This window comes from Homarus americanus, unplaced genomic scaffold, assembly GCF_018991925.1.
Source record: "Homarus americanus isolate GMGI-L3 unplaced genomic scaffold, GMGI_Hamer_2.0 scaffold30535, whole genome shotgun sequence".
Taxonomy (NCBI): Eukaryota; Metazoa; Arthropoda; class Malacostraca; order Decapoda; family Nephropidae; genus Homarus; species Homarus americanus.
Window position 1 is genome coordinate 6220471 of NW_024732440.1, and position 21627 is coordinate 6242097.

At 42.1% G+C, this 21627-nt stretch overlaps 1 protein-coding gene across 4 annotated transcripts in view; it reads right to left on the reverse strand.

Annotated features, from left to right (window-relative positions):
• Window positions 1-482: 482 nt before the first annotated feature.
• LOC121868791 (collagen alpha-3(IX) chain-like) overlaps window positions 483-21627 on the reverse strand; it is a 194475-nt gene continuing 173330 nt past the window's right edge. For 3 of the 4 annotated variants that reach the window (XM_042369711.1, XM_042369709.1, XM_042369712.1), the window contains 2 exons: window positions 3929-4047; window positions 483-2521 (listed from right to left, as the gene is read on the reverse strand). In XM_042369711.1, the coding sequence (XP_042225645.1) occupies window positions 1625-2521; window positions 3929-4047 (1016 nt within the window). In that variant the 3' untranslated portion in view covers window positions 483-1624. Of the gene's footprint in view, window positions 2522-3928; window positions 4048-13903; window positions 14741-21627 lie in introns of those variants that run through there. The other variant, XM_042369713.1, reaches the window with a different exon arrangement.

The window sequence follows — 21627 nt, forward strand, 5'->3', positions numbered from 1 at the left end:
CGACGGGAGCAATGCGTGTGATGGAGGGTGCAGGAGGGGGTTTTTAGAATTGCAATAAATGCCGGGTAGCGGCGTGTCCTCCTAATATTACGTATTAAGTAACTATTAGAGGTTTTAATTGCCTGTATGTTGGCCTGGCGAGTTATTGCTAGGCATTAAAATATCTAGGTATAAAGCTAGACGTCGCATTCTGGACTATATCACAAAAACTTTTTTAGAAAAAAATGGCCTTTTCATTCGTGGAAAATTAAATTCACATAACACAAAACTGAGCTGATGCATACTCTTCTCACATGTCCGGCTGAGAAAGTGAAGGTGTCACTTCAGTATAGTTATCCAATGGTGATCAACTAAAGGTGGCCATGCTGAAGGAAGGAGGCCAATGGCCTATCTAGGATCCCTCCATTAGAAGTACATACTGTACTCTAACTACAAATGACATTTTTGGTGACATATTGGGAATAAAAATAAACTTAAGCAGGTACTTTCATCAGCAATTGTTAGGCATCATTATCATAAAGACTGCTTGTATGCTTTGACATTTATGATATCACATAAGCAAATGAAACATCTATTAACTATACATTTGGGAAATATGAACCATTTGAAATCCTTCTGTATCTGCAAGTTTATCTTAGTGTACTTCCAGCATGTGTAAAAAAACCTAATATGTTGCACTCAAACACTTCAGTCATTTGAAGAAAAGGCTCCAATTACGGCTACTCCTCGACTTACGACACACTCGACCTGTGACCGCCTCGGTCGTACCAAAATTTTGTCAGATTACATATTTTCAAGTCCCAGGGTTAGCGATTGCTCTGTGTACTGACAAATTTTTCGTTTGTAATTCACTTTAAAATGGATGGCAAGCTTAAAAGTGAGAGTTTTGTGGCGCTGAGAAGAAAGAGACACCCATTGTAGATTTTCTATGTACTATTATTTAAGCATTTTCAACTTACAACCAATTCGACTTACGACCTGGATTTGGGTCGCTAACCCCGTCGTGAGTCGAGGAGCAGCTGTACGAGAGACCGAGTTAACAAGAGTATTACCCAAGAGAAACTCCATTTACGAGCACAGTAATCTGATTCACATCATGATTTATAATTCAACATATTCGTCATTCTATTCCTGAGAATATTATTACAATTTAAGGGTTCTTTAATATATAAGAGTACAAGATATTTATTATCATCACAGTAAAAGCATTACTAAAATCATGTAAAAGCTGACTGAGATATGCATTCTATTTTTTTTAAAAACTACACTTAATGGTGTATCTTGATTGATCACCATAATTTTAAAACTGTAAAAATATGACATACAAATAAATTTTAAAAGTTCAAACATTTAAACCCAACAAAATACTCACATACAGTATAGATCAAAATACTAGCTAGCTACCATTATTTTAGACCAATAGCAAGTCTGGGTTAATATGACAATAAAAACCAAAATGAGCACCCATTGTAAATAATTACTTATGCAATACATTAATCATCTCAGTTAGTAAGGGAAACTGGTAATTCATAAAATTATCACATACAGTAGCATAAAGAAATATATAATTGAACACAAAAATTTTGCATTGCCAGATTCTAGAGACACCTTGAGATTAAAAATCTCATATCCATGTGATATCTTTTGCTGAAAATTTTCTGAAATGAAACATAGCTTCTCTCTTGGATCTTCCCGACTTATGTGAACTTCTCCTTAACGGATGAATAATGTCCTTCCTCCTGCGACTCATTTGTTGTCTTTTCCTTAACAGCTTAGCTCGGTTAATTATTCTATCCATCTTGTCAATGGAAATTTCAGAAGATAAATTTGTTGATGAACTCTTAGGAGTCTTTAAGGTGTTCCGTTTAGATGCCGAATTCAATCTTCTAGTTCTCAAACTCGGACTACCATCGTGAGGCGCCGAAATGTTATGTCTGCTCTTCTTCTCGGAAGATAATCTAGAATTATCTTGTTTTGGGGTCTTCTTTATTTTGATGGTTTTGCCTGTCCGATTCCGTGTTTTTTGTTTCTTAACATTCGAGGAAGCCGAGTTCTCTGTATCTTCATGTACACTGTAATTTGTTCCATTTACTGCATTCACATCATTCTGAATATTATTCCTATTATGCTGTCTTTTCCTCCTAGTATTATCATAGTCATAGTATTCGTATGTATATTCATCACCGTATTCCTCATAATCATTAGGATCATATTCATATTCTTCATAATGGTAACCATTTCTTTCTTCAGTTTCATCTGTTACAGCATTAAGATCCTCCTCATAAGAATAGGACACAGAGTCTTGTGTTGCAGATCCTACTGGACTCTCGGTTCTGGGAATCTCTGGTCGCAACAGATGGGAATGATCGGCTTCCACACGGGAGTCCCTTTCTCCACTTGCAGCTACCTCCACTGGGAAGGTCACACTTGAGTCTGGGGGAGGAGGGATTTGTAGAGATGGAGTCAAACCACCATCAAGTGTGGGTAGTGCTGAATTCACCAGACCATTCAAGCGATCCACCTAAAAAAGAGGAAATCCTTAGAACAGTGAGGTTTAAAGATAATTTACAGAAAGTAAAAAGTTTTTTATAATACAAAACTATAAAGCAGGAAGTCTCATGGATAATAATAAGCCTATGAGCATTGAAATAAGTAATTTAAACAGTACAGTCGTATAGATATTGAAGTGGTCTTAACAATCATTATTATTATTATTATTATTATTATTATTATGACACTAGACTCTCCTCTCAACTGCTGGCCTCATTAGTTTGTAACTTGTGTCAGTAGTCTGCCAGCTTGCATTTGTTGAATATCCCCTAATCTAGTGAGGCACATCCTGATCAAAAGCATTTTGGTGAGCACTGTTTGTTTACATTTTCAAACAAAAGGGAATTATTCTCATGTATGGATAGTGACAAGGTCTTTCAGCTTCCCTGTACTTTACTACAAAGCATCCACCTTGCCCTTAACCTTTTGCAGGTGAGGCAACTAAATTCCAATTATTTCTATTACATCTATTATGGAATATGTCTGAAAACGGTTAGTATGTCATTTTTTTTCTGCCCACATATGTACAACTAATGCCTTGGTAAAGTCACAAGGAGAGCTAGAAGAGGAAACTCCATCTTAACACTAATGAAAATACAGTAACATGTTACATTCATTCATTCATTATATTTAACAGTCTTGACAGGCTGACAACATATGCTAAATGGTCCAAGCACTCATATTGTTGGTAAGGCATCTGTAAATGTTCACACACAATTCTAATTTGTGATGCTATTTACCATCACTTATCATTTTTTTTACACACATTAATGATTGTGAATTATCTTTCTTTAATTTATTATGCAATAAACACCAAATCTAACACCACTATAACCATTACTAAGCAAGTTTTTAGAGCACCTGCAGCACTTAGCATACTGTATGCTTCAGGCCTCCATCCTTCCCTTGGAGAAAAAAGGAAGATATTGGCCCACAACTCGAGACCTTTCCCACCACAATAACGGAGAAAATAGATTGCCGGTGAATTTCTACAGTGGATGAAATGGCCTGTTTACCTACCGGCACATTTTTTGGATGGCTTTATTAACTTCATCAGCCCACCAAAGTGTTAAGGTAAATCATGAATATACAGTACATGTGTGTAAATGCAAAATTTTACTTTACTGTATATGTATTGTAATTAAAGCCATTTAGATGTTTTACAAGTAATTAGAGAGAGGGAGTCATAAGAATTTACAAACTCATCTCTCTAACCCATTCTTTCCATAAAAAGTTACCGTCACTCTATCAAAGATTGAACTACAGTAAATTACTTGTTGATTCATAACCTCAAGATTAACTGGGGAACCACTCCATATGCAGAGTCTGACTGTTAGTGTTGCACATATTTTCATGCTTTCCTGGATTACTGACTTACTTGTCTAAAAAGATCATCAGCTGTGGTACTTAAGTTGTCTGCAGCACTAGGAACTCTAGAATTTGGATCATATGGAGCATCAGGAGAACCAGGTAGTAAACTTTCCTCCCCAGCAAAACCTGTCAATAGATACAACAACGTTACCGAGGATTTCTAAATTACAAAGATCCACAGATGATACAGAAATGTGAGTTTGTATCAATGTTATCCATAATACTGAAGGCAGAAGTCTAGATATGTATGCAAGTATGTATTATATTAAGATGATTTTTAAACACAAAGGGAGTAGTTTTAAAGAAACTTTGTACGCTTATAAAGAGCCTGAACACAATAATGAAGCTCAAGTAAAGGAAAAGTTACTTTTACCACTATACAAGCATTAAGTAAGGAAGGGTGGATAAACTAGTTAGTGCATAGCAGGGCACGCAGACGAAGGGGGAGAGGTATGCCGAGTCGGCCCCCATGACAAACAAGAATTCCGTTTAACGTACGGGCCCAGCCCCGAGACGCTAACATGTGGATAGTATCAAGCATGTGGTCGCCATACACCTACTGAGGCTTTCTGAACCAGACCTGCAACATAAGTGTAAAACTATTGTGTTTCACTATAGACATGAAGGATATTAAGCAACTCCTAACAAGATGCAGCCTATCTTGCACTAATATTAGGACACTGTACACATTTGTGTGCTAGTATTGGTTACTGTATTTGTATTTACTTTTATTCTCTTCGCCACTGAATGGCTCGTTAGTCGCTCGGGCTGTCGGTCACGTCTGATATGCACTGTCGGCAGGTACTGGGCATGCACTTGCTCCTGAATATATGGGAACCTGCTCCAGTGTTGGTCAAATCTGGCCTTCAATGAGCTCACTCTCGGTGCCATCACAATGCTCTCCGGTAGATTGTTCCTAGAGTTCACAATTCTCACCCCGAAAAAATTTGCCCTCGGTTTTCTGAACTTGTGGCTTCTTCAACCTTGAGAGCTGTGACCCCTTGTGGGGCAGACGTCCGCCAGCTCCAGGCACGTGCATTCGACCGAGTAGTGCCCCCCTCCCCCCAGATGTTTAGACACTTCTATTAGGTTGCCCCTCGCCCGTCTGTAGTATAAGCTTTTGACATGTTTGACCAAAATATTTTGTATCAAGTCCATGTGGCGGGTTAATTTTTCCTTCTGGGCGATCACAGTCGAACATAGAGGAGAGAGGATGTCTACAGGAGCTTCATGCCACACAGAAACAGGAGAAAATTTATGGCCTCTAAGTTGCTATCGTCGTAGCGAGAAGTCTATGGGAACTCCATACCACATAGGGGTGGAAGGAAGTCTACTGCATCTACTTTGATTGAACCAAGTGTGCTGAAGTGCTGTTGAACATATTGCTGCGTTGTGGTGGTGAATATAGTGCTGTGATGAACATGGTGCTGAGCTGTGCAGGTGCTTGTATAATGCTGAGTTATGGTAGTGAACATAGTGCTGTGCTGCGATGTTGAATATTGTGCTGTGTGGTGGTGATAAATATAGCCTAGTGCCGAGTTGTGAAGGCATTGGATATTGCTGTAATGTTGAACACAGTGCTGAGCTGTGCTGTGCTGTGGTGCTGAATATAGTGGTGCTGTGGTGAAAATATAGCCTATTGCTGAGCTGTGGTGGTGTTAAATATATTGCTGTGCTGCAGTGCTATTGAACATAGTGCTGTGCTGTGGTGCTGTTGAACAGTGCCATGTTGTGGTAGTGTTGAATATAGTGCTGTGCTGTGCTGTGGTGGTCTTGAGCATAGTGTTGAGCTGTGTAGGCACTGAACAGTACTGAGCTGTGATAGTGAACTTAGTGCTGAGTTCTGGTATGATTATACTGTACTGTGGTGCTTAGTGATGTGCTTTAGTGATAAAAACAACCAAATGCTATACTGTACTGTAGTTGATGATGCTGTACTGTCCTGGTGATGCTATGCTGCTGCTATACTGCACTGTTGTTGATAATGCTATGCTGCTGCTGCTGTACTGTACTGTTGTTGATAATGCTATGCTGCTGCTGCTGTACTGTACTGTTGTTGATAATGCTATGCTGCTGCTGTACTGTACTGTTGTTGATAATGCTATGCTGCTGCTATACTGCACTGTTGTTGATAATGCTATGCTGCTGCTGTACTGTACTGTTGTTGATAATGCTATGCTGCTGCTGCTGTACTGTACTGTTGTTGATAATGCTATGCTGCTGCTATACTGCACTGTTGTTGATAATGCTATGCTGCTGCTGCTGTACTGTTTTTGTTAATGCTATACTGCTGCTGTACTGTACTGTTGTTGATAATGCTATGCTGCTGCTATACTGTACTGTTGTTGTTAATGCTATACTGCTGCTGTACTGTACTGTTGTTGATAATGCTATGCTGCTGTACTGTTGTTGATAATGCTATGCTGCTGTACTGTTGTTGATAATGCTATGCTGCTGTACTGTTGTTGATAATGCTATGCTGCTGTACTGTTGATAATGCTATGCTGCTGTACTGTTGTTGATAATGCTATGCTGCTGTACTGTTGTTGATAATGCTATGCTGCTGTACTGTTGTTGATAATGCTATGCTGCTGTACTGTTGTTGATAATGCTATGCTGCTGTACTGTTGTTGATAATGCTATGCTGCTGTACTGTTGTTGATAATGCTATGCTGCTGTACTGTTGTTGATAATGCTATGCTGCTGCTGAACTCTACTGTTGTTGATAATGCTATGCTGCTGTACTGTTGTTGATAATGCTATGCTGCTGCTGAACTCTGTCGTTGATAATGCTATGCTGCTGTACTGTTGTTGATAATGCTATGATGCTTCTATACAGTACTATTGTGTGTCAACTCGGCCGACATTAAATCGATTTCATGGAGCCCAACAACTATTGTGTCAACTAGGCCTGCATTAAACCCACGGCATGGAGCCCAAAAACTATTGTCAACTAGGCCTGCATTAAACCCACGGCATGGAGCCCAAAAACTATTGTGTCAACTAGGCCTGCATTAAACCCACGGCATGGAGCCCAAAACTATTGTGTCAACTAGGCCTGCATTGAACCCACAGCATGGAGTCCAAAAACTATTGTGTCAACTAGGCCTGCATTAAACCCACGGCATGGAGCCCAAAAACTATTGTGTCAACTAGGCCTGCATTAAACCCACAGCATGGAGCCCAAAAAAATTGTGTCAACTAGGCCTGCATTGAACCCACAGCATGGAGCCCAACAACTATTGTGTCAACTAGGCCTGCATTGAACCCACAGCATGGAGTCCAAAACTATTGTGTCAACTAGGCCTGCATTAAACCCACGGCATGGAGCCCAACAACTATTGTATCAACTAGGCCTGCATTGAACCCACAGCATGGCCCAACAACTGTGTCAACTAGGCCTGCATTAAACCCACGGCATGGAGCCCAACAACTATTGTGTCAACTAGGCCTGCATTGAACCCACAGCATGGAGTCCAAAAACTATTGTGTCAACTAGGCCTGCATTAAACCCACGGCATGGAACCCAAAACTATTGTGTCAACTAGGCCTGCATTAAACCCACGGCATGGAGCCCAAAAACTATTGTGTCAACTAGGCCTGCATTAAACCCACGGCATGGAGCCCAAAAACTATTGTGTCAACTAGGCCTGCATTGAACCCACAGCATGGAGTCCAAAAACTATTGTGTCAACTAGGCCTGCATTAAACCCACGGCATGGAGCCCAAAAACTATTGTGTCAACTAGGCCTGCATTAAACCCACAGCATGGAGCCCAAAAACTATTGTGTCAACTAGGCCTGCATTGAACCCACAGCATGGAGCCCAACAACTATTGTGTCAACTAGGCCTGCATTGAACCCACAGCATGGAGCCCAAAAACTATTGTGTCAACTAGGCCTGCATTGAACCCACAGCATGGAGCCCAAAAACTATTGTGTCAACTAGGCCTGCATGAAGCCCAACAACTATTGTGTGTGAATTATACTACGTACTTTATTGTTACTCGGAATCGAGTACCGTATGATGATCATCCAGGATGTCACCTAGGTTGGCGAGTTCTGAGGTGACTAAAGAGGCCGATACGGGACCGGCAGCATCGATCACAGATGTTACAGATGTTGCACATGTGGAGGCTACATATTGTGCGGAGGGGTGGCGGCAGTGTTTTTCCGGCGTTGGTGCTTGTTTGCCTCGTTATGCAGTCGGGCAAACTCGAAAGCATTGACACCTTCTTTGTTTGGTGATCCTCCAAGCGCTACAGTGTGGAATAATTGTCTCCTAGGTAAGGGCGTCCATTTGACACATTTTCAGGTTTGTCTTAAGACTATCCTTATACCTTTTCAGTTGCCTGCCAGCATTATGTTACTATTTGTTAGGTGACTGTAAAGTAGCTGCTTTGGCAGTCTACTGTCGTCCATGCGAGTAACATGACCAGTCCAGCGTAGATGTTCTTGGATAATGGAAGCCTCGATGCTTCTACAGTTGGTGTCTGCAGGAATACTGGCATTTGTTCTCGTCTTCTCAGCGAACTCGGAGGATGGAACGTAGACTACGTTGGTGAAAGTTTTCAAGTGCTTTAAGGTGCTTCCTGCATGTGACCCATGTCTCGCTGCCATATAGCAAGGTGGGGGGACCACTGCTCGATATACGTGTCACTTTGTAGATGATTTCGGCTCCTTACAGCTAAAGAAACAGTTTTGGGGTCTGCCAAAGGCTTGAGATGCATATCTGATCTGATGCCGAATCTCTTCGTTGAAGTTTGCGGTGGTGGACAGGTGGGAGCCGAGATACCAAACGTGGGTAACAGGAGAGAGGGTAGTACCATTAAACTGGATGAATGGTGGAGGTGTGACTGAACAAGGGGCACGTTGAAAGACAATCCGAGTCTTATGTACAGTAGCTAAAACAGCTATCTGTGCAGGTGTTTGTCGATATGCTCCGAAATTATACGTGTGACTAGTGACAGCCCTCGTATACCAAAATTTATCGTCTATGGTCTCATATTGTTTCCCACAAAGTATGCACAGATAGTTGTTTTAGCTAATGTACATTCACCTCAAGGCCAAAGTGTGCATACGCATGTGTTTGGGATCTCCTGTAGGTTGCATTCAGTATGAGCGACAAGGGTGAGGTCGTCTGCATACTGAAGTTCAGTAATGAAAGCTGCCGACATCTTTGTTCCTGCCTGGAGTTGTCTTATGTTGAAAAGACCCTTCATCCAGTACCTGATGTCCACCCCGCCGGCTAAATTGGCGCTGCCACAAGTAAGGAAGGCAGCCAAGAAAATAGAAGAGAGAGTTGGTGCCAGTACACAGCCTTGTTTAATCCCCGTTTGGATGGGGAAGAACTCAGACTGGGTGACATTGTGCAGGACACTGCCATTCATACCATCCTGGAGCTGCCTCACAATGGCGTTAAATTATGGTGGACTGCCGAAACGGCTTTCCTGTCGATCGAGTCGAAGGCCTTGGTTAGGTCGAAGAAAGCCATGTACAGGTCATGACGCTGTTCTCTGCACTTTTCCTGTATCTGACGGGCAGCAAAGATCATGTCATTGGTGCCACATGATAGTCTAAAGCCACATTGAGATTCTGGGAGGAAGTTTTCCACCTCAGGAAGAAGTCTGTTTAGGAGGACTCTGGTGATAATTTTGCTAGCTATAGACAGCAGTGAGATCCCGTGGTAGTTGCCAAAGCATGACCGGTCTTCCTTTCTTATAAATATTGACAATGGAAGCATCTTTAAGAGCTTGGGGGAGTTTCTCCTTTTCCCAAATACTCTCCAGGAGAGAGTGGAAATGGCTGGTCAGCAGAGATCCTCCTGCTTTATACACCTCGACTGAGATTCCAACAGGCCCCGAGGCTTTGTTATTTTTCATCTGTTTGATGGCAGTAGCTACCTCATCCAGGGATGGAGGATAGCTGAGGTGGGTCTGCTGTGGATGCTGAGGGACCTCCTGGGCAGTCAGGACATCCACATCAGTGTTTTGGTTGAGCAGTGAATGGTAGTGCTCTTTACAGCATAAAATGCTTTGGTGGAATTGAAAAATTCTTGCATCTTGTGCTGATCTGCAAATTTTTGTGCTTCACATGCTTTATTTTTAAACCAGTCGTTCTTTTGATTGCGAAGTTCCTGCTGGGCTGTCGCTTTCTTCTTGCGGAAGGTATCAGCTTTGCTTAGAGATTGAGGGTTGCTCTGCCTGTCAGTTAAAGCAGCATGTTTATCATCGACGCGTACATTGATTGCCGGGTCATTTTCATCAAACCAGTCCTGGTGTATTCTTTCGATCTGGCCGAGGGTCTCTCTGCAAGTTTTTGTCAGGGCAGTGTCGAGAATATCCCATTCAGCACTGGGATTTGGGTTGTTTATCAGCCCATGTTCGAGCTGCTCTCTGAAAGCATGTGCTACTGCTGGATCCTCCAGACGCTTAGTGTTAAAACCACTTCTGGAGGCTTGCTGCCTTCGTCGTTTTGGGGCGACGTGAAGTGAGAGCTTGGCTCTGACGAGCTGATGATCGGTGTCGCAGTGGTCCAAGCCACGCATGACACTGGTGATGAGGACAACGCGGCAATCTCTTTCTCTGACAATGATGTAGTCAATGAGATGCCAGTGTTTGGATCGTGGGTGTTGCCACGAACCCTTGAACTTGTCGACCTGCCTAAACAAGATATTGGTGATAGTGAGGTTGTGTGCAGCACACTTGCTGAGGAGGAGTAGGCTGTTGGGATTACACTTGCCTAGTCCATTTCTCCCTACGGTTCCCTGCCAAATGTCAGCATCTCTGCCAACTCTGGCACTGAAGTTCCAAGGAGTACAACCTTATCTTCTCTGGGGATAGAGGGCAGCACTCTGTTGAGGTCAGAAAGGCTTCCTTGATGTCAACCTCTGCAACCATTATTGGGGCATATGCACCGATGAAAAAGGCATCAGAGCATCATGAGGCACTCGTTGATCCCAATAGGCATTTCAATTAGCCTGTGTAGAATGCGTTGGCGGATGGCAAAGCCAATTCCATAAATGCGGTTTCTCTCCACAGCAGGCTTACCCTTCCAGAAGAAGGTATAACCAGACCCCCATTCTGTGAGTTGACCCTCGTCTGGGAGCCGGGACTCACTAATGGCTGCTATGTCAATGTTATACCTAGCCAGCTCTTTTGCCACAATGGCAGTTCTTCTTTCAGGATGCTCATTTGTGCCAGTATCCAGAAGGGTCCAGACATTCCATGCAGCGACCATAAGAGGTTGTATAGTTTGGATCTGTGATTTTGATTGTGTTTTCGACCACATAAGGATGACCCAGTCAGGGTTGCCCAGTGAGGTTGGTTTTTTTAGGCAGGCTATGTTTAGGGCACCTTTTTCTAGCCCCCTCCCCATGTGGGGTGAACAGAGTGGCTCCTCAGTCGCACAGACAGGACCGGATTGCACTGCTGCCTAGATCCCAGTGCATAAACAACCATCTTATCTGTGCCGCCCATGTGCAGAGTTGTGACTAGAGACTCCCGGCAGTCACCTCTGCCTGTCACCTTCACCACTCGTCCGTCGCCATAGGACATTTGGGGGTATAGGGATCTGCCCTGTATGGGCCAGTCAGCCTCCTGCAGTATCCCACTTTCTTATGTTCTTATAGAGGTTTTGATGTTGATGATAGATATGATTTAGCTTGATGATGGCTGCGCACGAGTTGATTTATGTGGCGAGGCAGGAGTGCAGGCTGCAACCACTCAACTTGGCTCTCCCTTTTCCCGATCCAGTGGTGCAAGTGTTGCAACGACTGAGGAGAGGGAGAGTTGCAATGGACTGCCGATAGCCCAGTTTGTTGGGTTTCGCCTTAGTGTCCACCATGCATTGCCTTTGTCCGCCGGTGTAGTCATTGGGTTCCCATGGTGGTCACCTCTTCAGCCTATACCACCGTTGGGGGTCTTGTTGCAGCTCTCTAAGCATGTCCGACTGATGCGGGGCTCCACCGCAGATTTTTCGTTCGGGGTTTACTCCCGTAGCAGTGGGCAGTGGGGCAATGGGTGGTAGGTGCCAGGACATGTCCACATGCCAGTGGGCCTATGCACCACCCCTCTAGGGCCCACTGTTACTCCAAGATCCCGTGCTGGTCTAGCCTGGGCCCAGAAGGCACCCAGTTACCGTATGTTACCACGAGGAGGCACAGCAGGAGACTTGATGGTGAAGAGGCTGTGTAATGGCAGGGGGAGACTTATGCAAGTTTCTTTCCTGTTCGCCACGAGGGCTAGTCAGCGGCGGTAGCTGAAAGCGAGAGGGAACAAGCAGTGCTTGCACCTTAACACTAACATAATGCTGCTGCACTATATGCATTTCAACACCTTGTGTGCAAACACACACACACACACACACACAATATGTGAATTAGGACCCCGTTGAAACCCCAGCAGTATGAGCCTTGTGCATACAGGTAGTCGATGTGAATGAGTCAGCGTAAGAAGATACTACATATGCAGCACCCATACCTAGCAAGGAAAGTCAGGAACAATGGAAGACAATAAGCTCACCAATGTAGTACAACTAGATTTTGACATCCGGGGTCACACGAGCAGCGACACGTCACACAACGGGTCCATCAATAGTCTGGCTGGTGTGCTAGGTAAGTTGCGTGCATAAGAAGGACCAGCTAGAGCAGGGGTTCTCAACCAGGGGGGAATTTCCCCCCTCAGGTTTTCAGGGGGAAACTGATACTAATATGGAAAAAATAAAGGATTTTCAGTATTATATGCATAGTATTTGGAATGCACTTTTTGAGGCAGACAATCTTGGAAAGGAGGGGGGAATGACATTCTGACATATGGTGAAAGGGGTGCATGGGGCAAACAAGGTTGAGAACCACTGAGCTAGAGGGTTATTTTGCTTACCCAGACGACACCTGACCAGCTGCACAAACGCTGGGTTCCCGTGACTCTCCCAGCAGAACGTCAATAGCCTGTGCCTACTAGCAAGTAATTGCCAGGGTAGAGACAGTGTTGATAAAACTCAAAGACAAGTTGTTCATAGGTTAAAATGAAAGGACTGGGCTTAGAAATGGGGTTTGAACTGAGGCACTTTTGTATTCTGGCAGCAATAGGTTCTTTTGCAAGAGTATTTGGTAATAAAAAAAAGAATCTAGGGGCATGGTAGGCAAGCCCAGGATAAAGGAGCTTACTGGTAAGGTTAGCCTACTGCAAGCATGCACTGTACTGTACTGAACTGTACTGGTTAGCTATCATTCACCATAAATGATTTATGAAAATGCATGAATTTTAAACTCTCAAAAATATTATGCAATTATACAGTAGTTTGACCCCTACTTTTTGCATAAAAATTTGATCATAAAGGCTAACTATACTTGAGTTTATACAGTACAGGGGTATTTAATTTTTTTTTCACTTCTTAGAATCCTTCTACAGAATGCACAGTGGCCAGAATTAAAAGAAACACAAAGGCTCCCTCATTTACTGTCAATAAGTGCATATTATTAATGCACAAGTCAGAAACATGCAAGGTTAAATTTCCTTTTGCACAATGCAAATCTGATTTGATAAAGTGGGGTAATGAAATATCAAAAGTTTAAAATAAACAGAAGAAAATGACCTGATACAGGTACCACAAAAACATTTAAAATTCACCAGGATTTATATCATAAACCTTCATTTTATTTTATGAAAATTAAAAAAAAAAAAAAATTACCGGTACACTAAATGAAATATCTATACAGTACATACCAGATAATATCACTCTGCAATTTATTCAATAGGAATAAAATGAATTAGTAAATAAAAGATACAACAGAAGGTGAAAACAAATACTGTACTGTACTCATACATCTGACCAAACAAAACTGTTGAAACACCTGTTCCTGTAAATTATGTAAACTCATTAAAGAATCAATAATGCTAAGTGAAAATACTGTACTGCATTGTGCTATCTTACCTTTGATTATCAATGAAAACTGTAGTCTGTTGGTTAACAAAATCTATAAATACATACTCATTATATTAAAAATTTATTAACAAGCTTGCATACAGTCACTAGTAAGGCTATCTTTATCATGATTAGTTTGAGCAAAATCATGTGTTATGTGTGAATTTAGTTCAGCTTCAATGTATGTAACTACATGTACCAACAGTCTGGTGTCTTTGAGGCAAACTTTAACGAGTTACAAACTTCTACATTATGAAGTCATCTTTAATAGGCAGCAACTGTAAGAGGAAGGTAGACTTATAGTAATAAGGTATTAAGGTCATGGTAGCACCTTTAAGTAAACTTCACAATGATTAACTATATTACTGGAGTTGAGGATCGTATTATATTATGAATCTTTTATCACCATGACTCCCTTATATATGGTACTGGTACTGTAACAAAAAAATTTCATTTTTAATCAAGATTATTTTGCGAACAAATGACAAAATGCTGTCATAGTGCAGATACGGCTTATACTTTCCACATTTGTCTCAAGTGCTACTTGAGCATAAAAAAATTGTTTTTATGAAGGGAACTCTAGGAGGGAACTAAGCTACTGTGAGCAATCAGCAGCAAGCATCAGCGAGCAGTCATACTGGTGGAAGTCTTGGCACCACCATATTTAGGTTGTGTTGATAACAGTTTGGGTTCAATGTTTATTCTTGTGTTGGAGAGGTGAGGCATCTCAGAAATGGTCATTCCACTGGATGATGATTAGTGTGGACTGTGGTGGTGGTGTGGGTGTGTCGGGTCGCCCCACTCCGCTGCTCCCGCCCCTAGCCCTTAGGTCCATGCCCCGTCAGGTGGCAGCCAGGGCTGTAGGACCCTTAGGTAGTCTGAGGCCTGCCACTGGCCTGCAACACATGGGAAAGCGCTGCATTAGTTGGTGGGCAGGAGGGGCGGGAAGTGCTGAGTGTGGCTTACTTACTGAAAGCAAGGGGCAAAGTGGGCCCGCTTACAGCACATAGTAAGCATCTTCATGAATACTGCCGGACAACCATCAGATGTGTTGTACCAGCTCAAAGCAGAGATTTGCAAGTTACATATTAATTTTCAATGTTATTAAAAAAATGAAGAGGAGTGGCAAATCTTTGCTCTGACATTTGCCTGATCTATTGTGATCTATGGCATATTTCAGCTAGGACAAATATGACAATGTACAAGAAGGTGACCTTAAATATGGTGGCAGTGTGTTCAATCTTTACCTCCTCAGGGGTCCTGGGGGGAGGTGGGACAGGGAGCCCTGCTCTGGAGACACCCCACCAAGTGGCGTCCACCACTCAACGTGTTAGTGTCAAGTTAGGTCAGATTAAGCCAGGGCGAGGCTGCAGAAGCATCCAAGTTAACCTGGGATCACCTGTGAACTTGGTATTGGTTAACTAGTCAGGAAAATTGCTACTTTTGGGGTAAATGTTAACATTGCAAGAATTTCTTTCATATACAGTGCTGGGTTATCAGTATGAGAGTTTTATGGCATATAAGACGCATTCTTCATTTCAGCAGGGAAGATTTGGGAAAAAACTTGTGTGTATATTTTCCTCCTATAGCCAGAGTTTTCTTAAAGTAATACAGAGAGCAGTGTGCCAGTAAATGCGAGGAATAAGTAAAAATACTAGCAATAAAAAAGTTAAAAAAAAAATTACTGTACAGTGGGGTATGCTATAACGAACGGATCCTACTACGAATATTCCTATAACGAACGGATCCTACTACGAATATTCCTATAATGAACGGATCCTACTACGAATATACCTATAAAATTGAGAATGCTATAACGAACGCGGATGAATACCAGACTATTTCGCCTGCCGCATGAATATTGTTGTACCGCGACCCACAACAAGAGCGTCAGGCGCCATCTTTGTCTCATTGTGTAGCCAGTGCACCACTGTTATTGTTGAAATTTCATCTTTTGATGTGGAAATAGAGTTATTTGTATAAATATTTTGTTATACAAGTGTACAATTGTGACAATAAATCGTCCAAAGCAAGTGAGAACGCTCATAACTCTTGAAACTAAGAAAGAAATCATAAAGAAACGTGAGGATGGAACAAGCATTGCGAAACTTAGTGATGAGTATGGGATGGCTAAATCGACTATATGTACGATTTTAAAGAATAAAGAGGAGTTGAAAACAGTGCAAGTGGCTAAGGGAATCTTTAGACTTCGCAAAGCAAGGTGTAATGCGATTGAGGAGATGGAAAATTTACTCTTAGTGTGGATAAAGGAGAAAGAAATGGCAGGTGACAGCATTAGTGAAGCTATAATTTGTGAGAAGGCCAGACAATTGTTTGAGGACCTTAAAGCCAAGACTCCCAGTGCAAGTGATAGTGATGTGCCAGTGTTTAGGGGTACCAAGGGGTGGTTTACTGGTTTCAGAAGGAGAAATAAAATACATAGTGTTGTGAGACATGGTGATGCTGCTAGTGCAGATAAGGAAGCAGCTAAGGAACACCATGACATTTTTTTGAATATTATTAAAGAGGGAGGCTTTGTTTCTCAGCAGGTATTCAACTGTGATGAAACTGGACTTTTTTGGAAAAAAATGCCTCGCGGTAGATACATTACCAAGGAGGAAACTTCTGTCCCTGGCCATAAGCCAATGAAAGACAGGCTTGCCCTCCTTCTTTGTGCTAATGCTTCTGGTGACTGCAAAATAATGCCACTCCTTGTGTACCATGCAGAAAACCCCAGAGCTTTAAAAAACACTGGGAAGACCCGCCTTGGTGTTATGTGGCGGTCAAACCCAAAGGCTTGGGTGACCAGGAATTTATTCTATGAGTGGGTGATTGAGGTGTTTGGACCCAGTGTTCGGGAATACCTCAAGGAGAATAATCTTCCACTGAAAGCTTTGTTGGTGATGGACAATGCACCAGCCCACCCTCCTAATTTGATGGTTGAATTGCCAGAGGAGTTGAATTTCATCACTGTGCACTTCTTGCCACCCAACACAACACCTCTCATCCAGCCCATAGATCAACAGGTAATTTCTAACTTTAAGAAGCTGTACACAAAGGCACTGTTTAGAAAATGTTTTGCGTCCACTTCTTCCAGTGATGTTAGCTTGAAGGAATTTTGGAAGAGTCACTTCAATATAGCAGATGCTGTATTTTTAATTACCTCAGCCTGGAAAGAGGTTACTGTGAGGTGTCTTTGTGCTGCTTGGAGGCCATTGTGGCCTGAATGTGTCCTTCAAAGAGACTTTGAAGTCTTCGAAGAGTTAGAAGAAGAGGCTGTTGTTCATGAAATTGTGGCTCTGGGCAATTCCATGGGCCTGGAAGTGGATGATGATGATGTTGAGGAGTTGGTGGAAGAGCACAGTAAGGAATTGTCCACTGAGGAGCTGCGTGAGCTTCACAAAGAGGAAAACGAGACACTGAAGCGGAGTTTAACTTCTGAGGAGTCAGGGGAGGAGGAGGACAAGGAGGAAAGCCGCATCATTCCAGCCAAAGATCTCAAGGATGCGTTCTTTTGCTGGAGCAAACTGTCCAAGCTTGCTGAGGATTATCATCCTGATGTTGGTTCTGTGCAAAAGGCCATCAGTGTGTTCAATGACAATGTTATGAACTACTTTTGGAAGGTCCAGAAATCAAGGTTGAAGCAGCCAACCCTGGATTCCTTCTTTACAAAGGTAACAAAAGAACCTACAGACAAAGTGCCTGTGAGACAGTCACCAAAGAGGGCTAGGAAGGATGACTCCTCTCCTTCCACCTCTTCTCAATAATTCTCTCCTCCCCCCTCCCCCTCTGCCTCCTGTCCTGCATGCTGAACAACACTACGGTAAGATAAAGTACCGTATTTTTTACATTTTCCACAGAATTTTTTCAGTGTTAAGTGGTTGTATTTGGGGACCTGGAACGGATTAATCCTATAACGAACGAATACTATAACGAACGAGGTTCTGGAACCAATTACGTTCGTTATAGCATACCCCACTGTATTGCCATTTGGCTGCTGGAGAATGAGACAGCTCCGAACATCTGAATTGTCCCCATCCTCTTAGCACACGCAGAATTTTATTTTTTTTATTTTTATTTTATATATTCTGTATGTAAGAATTTTATATTTTTTTGCTATTTTATATATTCTGTATGTAAGATTGAGTGTATGTAACAGAAAAAAAAATCACCTGTATCTACCCAAAATTACAAGTTGAAAAATAACCATACCATAGCTCACAGCTTGGCCTGGAGTGGTAGGGGTAGGGGTAGGGCTACGGGGCTGTGGCTACAGATACGAGCCTTGTGTTATTATTATAAATACAAATCCAAGGCTGGATTCAGGAGTGGGCAAAGTGGGCAGCTGCCCAGGGGCCTCCATATATTACAATATTTTATCTATTTGTTTATTCATTTGGATTATATTTATTTTCATTCTTTAAAATTCATGTTTATCTATTCCATCACGTAAAACTATGTTCAGCAAGAAGCGTGATAGAAATTAGGCTAGCTACTCCTTGAAATTCATGAATACCTGGTTTTCCTATGAACCGTATATTTTTAATGAATCCTATTGTTTGTGTTGCTAATAATATATTTAGAAGTCCACAAACATATACTGATTAAAAATTAACTACATGGAATAACAAAATTGAGATTAAAAAAAAAAACATTTTTTTTTTCATTATCACTTCCATTACGAATGCCATCAGGGCGCTGTGTTTGTTGACAGTTGGTCGGAAGGGGTTGGGTCGTGTAGTATCTGCACATCGGTTGTCAAGTGTCTGTCAATTAAAGAGGAGACTTGCGTCGCCCATGATGCGTGAACTTCCCACGAGTGAACATAAACATGTCTTGCAGATGTAAAATGAGAGAGAGAATTGTCATGCGTGCTTGTTGAGTGAAGTCGTCGCCGTTCAGTGATGAATGATCTTGTCAGTTGTCAATTCCTAGGACATGTCTTGCAAATGTACAGTGAGTGTGTGAGAGAGAGAGAGTCGATTGATGCTTGTGCTTGAGTGTGGGTGGGTGTGCTCTTAGAATATACGTTCACATATATAATTGTGCTTTAAGATACTACAGGTCGATTGGCTGCAAGTAAGTTGAGTTATTTTTATGTATTTTGAGTACATTAACTATGTCAATGACGGTTTCTGTCAGTTCCACGATCAGTATATACAGTATAACACAGTATAGTCAATGGTGAAAAGGAAGCGAACCGACGGCGAGCTTTAGGGGTGGGACTGGGAGAAGTCAGAGGGAGAGGTCATAATCTTACCCAAAATTCCAAATTTTAAAAATATGCTGGAGTCCAAATGTTCCAGGGAGTTTAGTAATCAATTAGCCTCTCCATAAAGTAGCAAAAAGCAAACGGCCAATTTGTGTTACGTTTTTAATTACGGTATAACGAAAAATTAGGTGTCCGTCTTTGTTGACAGAAAATTATTGTTGCAGAAATGAGTGGAATGGACAGACACAAAGGTGTACGACGTTTCGAAAGTGGTGTTGCAAAGAGAAAGACATCTAAAGAACGTGCTGAGAGAGAAGCTAAAGAATTTACAAAAACGCGTCGACTGACTGAATTCTTCGCTCGTCCATCAGCTTCAGAACATCTAGTCAGTGCTTCTGCAAGCTCATCTTCAAGGCAACCAGAACAAGTACCTGCATGTGATGCATCAGCTTCCTCTTTATATGGCAGCTCTAGCCTATCTACAGGGGGAAATGACTAGACTGCCGAAGAGATTGAAATTGAATCAAAGCATGTGCCTCCTGAAGTGCAAATGGCAACTACACAAAATTATGACACTGACATTAGCTTATGGTCAGAACATTTGACAAAGCAATTTATTGATTATTGGGCTGCGAACGGTTCTGAGAGTCTCCACCAGTGATGCTAAATTTTTGGATGCAAAATCAGCAGTACAAAAAGATGCAAACAATGTCAATCGCAAATGCACACCAGCCATGTTTGAGCGAAGGAAGCAAAATGGAGAAGTTGTAAAGCCTTCTTGGCTTTGTTTCTCCCCCGCACATGGGCGGGTCTACTGCTTCTTTTGCAAGCTAATGGGTGTTTCAAGATCTCAATTCACATCTGATGGGTTCTGCGACTGGAAGCATGCTAATAGGCTTGTTGTCCATGAGCAATCAAAGGACCACATTCAAGCAGTTTTGTCAGCAGCAAGTCGTGCAAAAGGAGCTGGAGGTATCGATTCTAAACTAACTACGCATGTGGGTCAAATTGAGCCGTATTGGTGAAGTCTTCTAAAGCGATTGATCAGCGTGTTTAAATTTATTGTGAAAGAGGGCTAGCTCTTCGTGGAGATGATGAAATAATTGGATCTCCTCATAATGGAAATAACTTGGGATTACTAGAGCTTTTGGCCGAGTATGATGATTTCCTCAGGCAACACATCCAGAATCATGCTAATCGTAGCACTGGTCATACAAACTATTTGTCTTCAACCATCTGTGAAGAAATTGTCAGACTAATGGGCAATGAAGTACCGAACGAAATTATCTCACGTATAAAGCTCTCAAAATATTACTCAATTTCTCTAGATTCCACCCCTGATGAAGGCCACTCCTGATAATCAGATACATGGAGCATGACACACCTGTTGAGATATTTGTGAAATTCTTGCCAAATCAAAGACACAAGGCTCAAGAAATGTTTGAAGGTTTGATGAAGTTTCTTGCAGACATTGACATTGACATTCAAAATTGTCGTGGGCAATCTTATAATGCAACATCTATGAGTGGGAGGTACAATGGTCTGCAAGCCAAAGTTGCAGCTGAAAATCATCATGCAATTTGGATACCCTGTGCTGGTCATTCATTAAACTTGGTTGGAAAAGCTGCAGCTGAATGTTGTCAAGAAGCTATCTCATTTCTTTTATTTTCTTGCGGCAATTTATGTGTTCTTCACAGCTTCTCCACATCGTTATGCAATTCTTAGTGATTTATTGAAAACTGTAGCGTCTGGCCCGGTATCTGTGCCAAAGAGGATTTCCACAACAAGATGGTCCTGTCGAGCAGTTGCAGTGAAAGCAGTTGTCCAAGGTTATCTCCCAATCCGTGAAGCACTTGCTAAAATAGCTAGAGATGAAAATGAGACGAGCAAAACATGTTATGAAGGCAATGGTCTCCGTGATAAGATGTGCAAGTTAGAGACTGCTCTTTATGCTGTGTTTTGGCATGACATTCTTGGCAGAGTTGATGCAACAAGCATGCATTGCAAGATCCTAAACTCGATTTGAACACAGCAGTAGCAATGCTGAAGTCCTTGGAATGTTTTGTACGAGAAAAAAGAGATTGCTTCCATGTTTATGAGAAGGGAAGGGAAATGTCAGAAACCGAGGATTATTCAGACACACGCAAGCGTCAACGTAATGTACGACTCAATCCATCGGATCATGGACGATGAGAAGAAGCAGCCCTCTCGCAGTCCGAAAAATTTTGGGTTCAGAATTTCCTTCCACCAATTGATCAGTTCCCGAGTTCACTGGATCAACGGTCAAAGGCCTGGAGGAAACCTGTTCACTTTTCGGGTTCTTGTCTAAACTGGAGTCAATGAATTGTGACGAAATTGAAGCAGCTGCAGCAAAATTGGTTGCCGAGTACAAAAATGATTTGGATCAAACACTTGGAGTTGAACTTGTGCAGTTTACAGCATTCTTCACTCAATTTCTTGAGGATGATGAGAAAGGGAGGGCACATTACCTTTACAAGCTGTTGATAGACAAGAAAGTTGCAAATACATTTCCAAATGTTGAAATAATGCTACGGATGTACTTGGTGCTCA